The following is a 7,414-nucleotide window of genomic DNA, read 5'->3' as shown; positions in this document are numbered from 1 at the left end:
CCAAACAAATGAAACAAATCATTAACCGAACTGTTGAACACCCCTACTGCTATGAGTTACACCAAAAAACTACATATTGAAGTTTTGAACTTAGATTATAAAATAAAATTTTCGAAGGGACTAAATTGCAAATCACATTCTTTTTCTTTTCTAATTTACATATATAATGCTTTCTTGATAAAAAAGAAATCAAATAACAAAAGGATTCATTCTTCATCGTCTTCTTCCATTCACCCCCAAACACACACACTGATCTAAAAACCAAAGACCCCATCATCATCATCATGACAAAGGAACACGCAAACTGGTCTCCATACGACAACAATGGAGGGTATGCAAATATCTAATCTTTACACCTACCTGTTTTTTTTTTTTTTTTTTTTTTATAATTAAAAACCCATGAACAAGAAGTATTTTTACACCTACCCTTTTGGCGTTTCAAGATCTACGTGATTATTTATTATTGTATTAATTAATTAGTTAATAATTATACCATGTGTGTGTGTGTGTGTTTGCAGAACTTGTGTGGCGATTGCTGGTGCGGATTACTGTGTGATTGCTGCGGATACCCGGATGTCCACCGGCTACAGTATTCTCACCCGAGATTACTCCAAAATCTGTAAATTGTATGATCTGTTTTCTTTTAATTTGTTTTATTTAGTTCTGTCTGAATTTGTTAACTTTTAGTTAAAATTGGTTTAGGGTTTTGATAAAGGCATAAATGTCTAATATTTGCTTTAAATCAATTTAGCTGATTGCGGTGTGAAACGGTTTGCTTTGGGTCAGTTTTGACTAAAAACCGAACCTTTGGTTTTTGAATTATTGAAAATCGTTTGGTTTCGTTTTTTTCACTTTTGCCATTTGAGTTTGGAAATTTAGGGCCAATATTTTTTTGCACAAAGTTATATATTTAGGCCTAAATCATTTTGTAAATTACTAACTTATTGATTATAATACATTTAGGCTAAAGTATCTGAGTTGTGACTTGTATGATCGATTTTTTTTAATTTTATGTTTGTTTAATTGTTTTAAGGGTTTTAATTTAGTTTTCTTTGAATTTGTTAATTTTTAGTATATATAATTATAATTAAAATTGATTTTGGGTTTTGTTTAATATTTGATTTTAATCAGTTTAGCTGACTGAAGGATATACAAGCAGAGGTGTGCACAGTTCGGTTTGGGTCGGTTTTTGGACTAAAAACCGAACCTTTGGTTTTTGAATTATTAATAAGGAAATTGAGTTGAAAATCATTTAAAACCAAAACTGAACTGTACGTTTGGTTTCAGTTTTTTCACTTTTGCCATTTGAGCTTGGAAATTTAGGGCTAATTTTTTTAGCACAAAATTATAAATGTTGGCCTAAGTCATTTTGTTAATTAATAACTTATTTATTACAATACATTTGGGCTAAAGTATTTGAGTTGTATGATCGATATCGTTTTAATTTTATGTGAATTTGTTTGATTGTTTTTAGGGTTTTTTATTTAGTTTTGTGAGAGTTATTAATTTTTATCTCCTTGTTGATTAATTGTGTATGAACTGTAATTTGGGGCCAAGCTTAGGAGTTTGGGTTTGTAGATGATTACAGATTCTGAACCATTTAGCTAGAATTGTGGATGAAGGCTTCAATGTGTGATATTTGTTTTCAATCAGTTTTTCTGAGTGAAGGACATACAAGTAGGGGTTGGTTTTGGACTAAAACCAAAACTTTTGTTTTTAAATTTTTGTAAACTGTTCGGTTTCGGTTTTTGTGCTTTTGCTATTTGAAATTGAAAATTGCGGGCCAAAAAATATATTGGCACAGATTATTAATTTGGGCCTAAATCATTTTGTTAATTAATAACTAAATGATTACTATACATTTGGGCTAAAATATTTGGTCTACCCTTAGATGTAAGGGTTCGTAGATGTTTACAGATTTAAAACTATTCAGCTAATATTGTGGACAAAGGCTTAAATGTGTAATATTTGCTTTCAATTAGTTTATTTGAGTCAAGGATATACAAGTAGAGGAATAGGTAGGGGTGTGCACGGTTCAGTTAAGGTCTAGGACTAAAATCGAAACTGAAATTTTTTTTTTTTTGAGTTATTCAGAACCGTTCAATCCGGTTTTTTTGGTTTGGGTTGGTTAGGTTTCGGTTTTTTCACTTTTGCCATTCAAGTTTGAATTTTTTAAGCCGAAAACTTTTTTGGCGCAGATTATCAATTTGGGCCTAAATCATGTTGCCAATTAATAACTAAGTGAATAGATACGTTTGTGGTAAAATATTTGAGTTTGATGTTTATTAAATTTTTATAAGTTAAACTAAAAAATAAAAATCTATAAATTCGATTTGGTTTATTTGCTTGTTTTTTTTGGCTTTTATTACATTTAAAACCAAAACTGAACCACACGTGTGGTATTTACAAAAGCATAAAACCAAACGTCGAATTTTGGGCCAAAAACTATTTTGACGCAGATTATTAATTTGGGCCTAAATCATTTTGTCAATTAATAACTAAATGAATACTATACATTTGTGCTAAAATATTTGAGTTTTTATTACATGTAAAACCAAAACTGAACCGTAAGTTTGGATTTTACAAAAGCATAAAACCAAACGACCGGTTTTGTTTCGGGTCGTGTTTTTGGTTTTATGAACACCCCTATACAAGATATTAAATCAGATAATAGTACTTGATGATTATTTGGTTTTGCTGAAAAGCATAAGATGAAACCTTTTTTAAAAAATGAACTCTGAAACAGAATAACAAATGTGAATTTATAATTCTGTTCAAATATCTACTTTCAGAGCGGATAAAAGCTACATGGCTTCTTCGGGTTTCCAGGCTGACGTGAAAGCACTTCAAAAGGTTCTGTCTTCTAGACATTTGGTAAGATACCTTGAAAAAATAATTCTAGTCTTTTTTCATATATTTTTTCTTTTATTTAAATTTCTGTAAGAATGTTGAAAGTTTTGTATATACATGTATTACAGATTTATCAACACCAGCATAACAAGCAAATGAGTTGCCCAGCAATGGCTCAGCTTCTCTCTAACACGCTCTACTACAAGCGGTTTTTCCCATATTATGCCTTCAATGTTTTAGGCGGCCTTGATAGTGAAGGTATGCATATTTGGATGTTGTTTTAGTTGTGGAGTTGAAACATGTAGTAACATAGGTTTGTTTTGTGAACTTTAAGGAAAGGGATGTGTTTTCACATATGATGCTGTTGGATCTTATGAGAGGGTTGGATACAGTGCTCAGGGCTCTGGTGCCACGCTTATCACCCCGTTCCTAGACAACCAGCTTAAATCCCCGAGCCCTCTTCTGCTACCTGCAAAGGTAGAGATTGAACTCTCTCTCTCTCTAACACACACACACACACAGAAGGTGGAAAATAGGCAGGTTCTGTGTGTTGGGTAACGAGTAATATGTTTACGTTAGGCCGGGTTGAAACTAGGGGTGAGCAGAAAACCGAATTAACTGAAAAAACCGAACCGAAGCATTAATCGACGGCTAATTTTTTGATTTTTTCAAAAACTGAAATTTCGGTTTCGATTCGATTATCCATTTCTAAAAAACGAAAAAAACCGAACCGAACCGATTGATGATGATAAAGATTATCAAAATGATGACGAATGGACTAAACTTTTAAGATAAACAAATAATATGATGAACGAAGATCGGGACTAAACTTTTAATACTTTTTAATTTTTAAACTCTATTTAGCAACTTTTTATTCGTATAGTTCCACATAACACGAGCCTATTTTTGTCTTTTGAATTCAATATATATGTGGACTATGATACTCTAGTCTCTACACGTTCTTATACAAGCTTAAAATATGCATTTTCATTTTTTATTTTTATTTTTGCAATGTCAACACATAATTGAAAAAAAACCCGAAAATCACTGACCCGAAACCGAAATTAACCGAAAAACCGAAAACCGAACGGTTTGCATATTAAAATAACCGATTACTTCGGTTTCGGTTTGGGTTTCGCCTAATAACCGAACCGAACCGAACCGAATCGTGCTCAGCCCTAGTTGAAACTAAGATAGCTCGTCCAAATTTTAGAGTAATATGTAAATGTGGCAGTTGGGGCTTCAAGATGTTTATGTTAATGAACTGAAATGTTGAGCTTGAGATCGGCTCGTCAAAAGCTCAAGCCGAGCAAGGGTGGGCTTGGGCTTGGTTTGTTATGTCAACGAGCAGCTTGAGCGCGAATTGCTTATCTTAACAAGCTAAATGTGGAGCTCGAGCTTGGCTCATCAGAAGCTCGAGCCAGCTTGTGGCTTGTCAAGTCACCTTTTTTATTTAGAAAAAATTTAAATGTTTTTGTTTGGCTCGTTTATCTTAATGAGCTGAAATGCCGAGCTTGAGCTTGGCTTGTTGGCTCCTCGAGCCAGCTTGTTTTACTTTGAAAAGAAATTGTTTTTTTGATTTTGTATTTTAACACGGATGGATTTATATAAAACCAAAAAATATATGTTTCACATACACCTGATGCAAAATTTATAAACTACATAATTTATAATTTATATATATTATATGTATACACATATATTAAAATTTGGGCTTTAATTTAAACGGGTCAAATATGCGAGCCAATGAGCTTACCTAGGCTCGGGCTTGGCTTGTTTACAAACCGAGCCGATTTCGAGCGAATCTTGATCCACGGGTCTTTGAACAGCCCTAGTGACACTGTAATGCCATTTTCAACTGTAACATGACATCTTACATGAACAAGAAAACAAATACTACCTTTTAACGCCACATGTGTTTCCAGGGAGCAAATTACAATTTAGGGAACTAAATCACTATGACTAAATAACATTCTTAGAATTAAAAGTTGTACACTGGTCAAACATGTTTTTCCTCAATCAATATATGATTAAAGTTGTGTTATAATATTTTCTTATTGGTGTACAGGACGCTGTGACCCCACTTTCGGAAGCTGAAGCTGTTGATTTGGTGAAGACTTGCTTTTCATCAGCAACTGAAAGAGACATTTACACTGTAAGTTCATAAAATGAGTCCATCTTAATGAAGAAGTAATAAATAAAATAATTTCTAATTTCAAACAATATATTCTTCGATCAACTGGTTCATTGAAATTGTGCAATCACAGATAGTTTTTAAGATTCTAATGTGTTATTTAATCTAACTAATTTGCAGGGTGATAGTGTTGAAATTATAATTCTAAATGCTAAGGGTGTTCGCCGTGAAGTTGAACAACTGCGTAAAGATTAGTTTGGTGCCGAACGAGCTTTCTGGAGATTGTCAATCTGTTGTCTTGTTGGTCTTTTAATGAATTAAGCTTAAAACTTTATTAGATTAATACTGTGTTTAATGTTTATGAATATTCAAGTTTTCGGATTTATAATCACAATTAACTTCTGTTCGTGAACTTATTTATGTTGAGTGGTTCGTTTGGTGGATTTATTCAGCTCGGTATAATACAAAAAGTTAAAAGCGTGTTTAGACTTAACCCAAGCCTCCAAAGACTCAATGAGCTTAAAGCTTGAGGTTTCGTTAGATCTGTAAACGAACCTAATGTCCAATGACCGTTGTCCGTAAAAGTGTATATACATGTCAAGCTCATTTTATGTTCATGAAAGTTTGTTTATGCTTGTTATATTTGTTTTTCTCAGTCTATTTATGCTTGTTTACACTTTTTTTCATTCAGTTGAGGCCAACCTTTTTTAAAACCACTAGCCGAATCCATTTCAGAATTTTGAAGCAACGGCTCATGATCTGACCTGTCTGAGTGTCTGTCTGTCCATGTTCGTCTTCTCTAGGTTGTTACTCGCTTAATCCTTGATTTCTAGTTCTTTTTTTCCCCAAAAATTACCATTGCAGACCGAAGCCGCTTGATATCATCAACAATGAAAACGAATAAGAAAACTTGTTTGTGTTTTTTAGGTTAAAGTTAAGCAAACAAACAAAAAGAAGACTTGTTAAGTTACTGTGTACCTTTTGGCTGTTAATAAAAACATGCAACTTTTCAAAGTTAGTACTCAAACATTACTTTGCCTACATCATATGGAACATCCGTGTAATTAATCCTTTTTTTTAAGTTTTATTTTCATTCCCTATAATATAAATAGTATACGTATTCAACCAATTTACTTATCATTCAATTTGATTTTTCGCTAATAATTTATATTCGTTAACTTTGTTAAAAAGATGAATGCTCGGCCGTGTTTACCTTTCTTTTTCTCGACATGCGGTATAAATGTTGTTTGAAACTGAAATTTTATTTAAAATAGAGTGCATGCCAGCAATGTATTGGTACCATGAGGAGCCGGACTAATTATGACCGAACATCATTAGGTCGATCATAAATAGACATTTTTCTACACGGTTTATAAATAGTTACGACCTTTTATATTTCTCCCGTGTCGACACAACTCAAATCAGTAGTCATTGTACAGTCAGACTAGTATTGTAGTTGTTGGTCCTTCTATCTCAAGATATAGTGCAAGCTTGATCTCACAACTGTTTAAATAATTGTAATATCAATTGGTGTGATAAACATGCAATCTGTTAGCATAGATTGGTCATTTAGTACACTTTTTGAATAATCATCATCTTGTTTTGTTAATGTATCAATCTCTGTAGATTTTAACATGATATGAGAACTAACAAAAATATAATAGTGATTAAACAAACTGATGTCCGGACAACATTTGCAAAAACTTTCACAGCGTAAATTAAAAAATAGTACAACTTTCAAAGTTAGACAGATGCTACAATAAAACTCCTATTGGCATCCCGATAAGCCTCATATTTAGCCTGTTGAGTGCCATTAAATAGGTAAGATATTAGCAGGCGTTGTTAAATTGGTTTAACAGTGTATGTAACAATCAGGTTACTCTCTACCAAAGCGATTAATGATTTCAACATAAATGTGCAGGTTGGTATTTACTAAGTTATCGTTACCAATTTTAAGTTGTACGGCTTTAACAAATCCTAGTTCTAAGTTCAAGTCATATAAGTTGTTTAGTTTTACAGAACACAAGTTGCAAACCATTCTGCAATGCATATTGACAACACTTTTTGCATATTCATCAACACAAACAAAATTTCGGACAATATTCGAACTTGCCATAGATAATATGTAAAATTTGTTGTTTGAATGAATTGACATTCATATATGCATATCCAAGCTAAAGCAAGTCAAAGGGTATTTAACAACCAAGTACCTTTATTAGTCTTCTACATGGATGCATGGGATATGAGAGATGAGCGGCCAGTAGTGGGAGCCTCTTCCATTACACCTATCCCTCAGTTTTGGGCAATGAAAGATTTCCAATCTCACAAGTGAAGGCAACAATGATTTCGGTAGATGTTTCACTTTTGGACAGTTGTAAATGAAAAAATGTTGAAGGGATGTAAGATGTTGGAGTCCCAATGAAAGTGATT

At 32.8% G+C, this 7,414-nt stretch overlaps 1 protein-coding gene across 1 annotated transcript; it reads left to right on the top strand.

Annotated features, from left to right (window-relative positions):
* Positions 1 to 239: 239 nt before the first annotated feature.
* LOC143602525 (proteasome subunit beta type-1-like) lies at positions 240 to 5,275 on the top strand. The gene is made up of 7 exons (XM_077079598.1): positions 240 to 331; positions 519 to 626; positions 2,793 to 2,874; positions 2,979 to 3,108; positions 3,185 to 3,327; positions 4,919 to 5,005; positions 5,165 to 5,275. The coding sequence occupies exons 1-7, from the start codon at positions 285 to 287 to the stop codon at positions 5,237 to 5,239; spliced, it is 672 nt and encodes a 223-aa protein (XP_076935713.1). The 5' UTR covers positions 240 to 284; the 3' UTR covers positions 5,240 to 5,275.
* Positions 5,276 to 7,414: the final 2,139 nt, after the last annotated feature.

The sequence above is a fragment of the Bidens hawaiensis genome, unplaced genomic scaffold (assembly GCF_021521415.1).
Source record: "Bidens hawaiensis isolate Kalapana, Puna unplaced genomic scaffold, B.hawaiensis_p1.1 tig00059074_1, whole genome shotgun sequence".
Classification (NCBI taxonomy): Eukaryota; Viridiplantae; Streptophyta; class Magnoliopsida; order Asterales; family Asteraceae; genus Bidens; species Bidens hawaiensis.
This window is presented reverse-complemented; position numbering and strand designations above follow the sequence as displayed.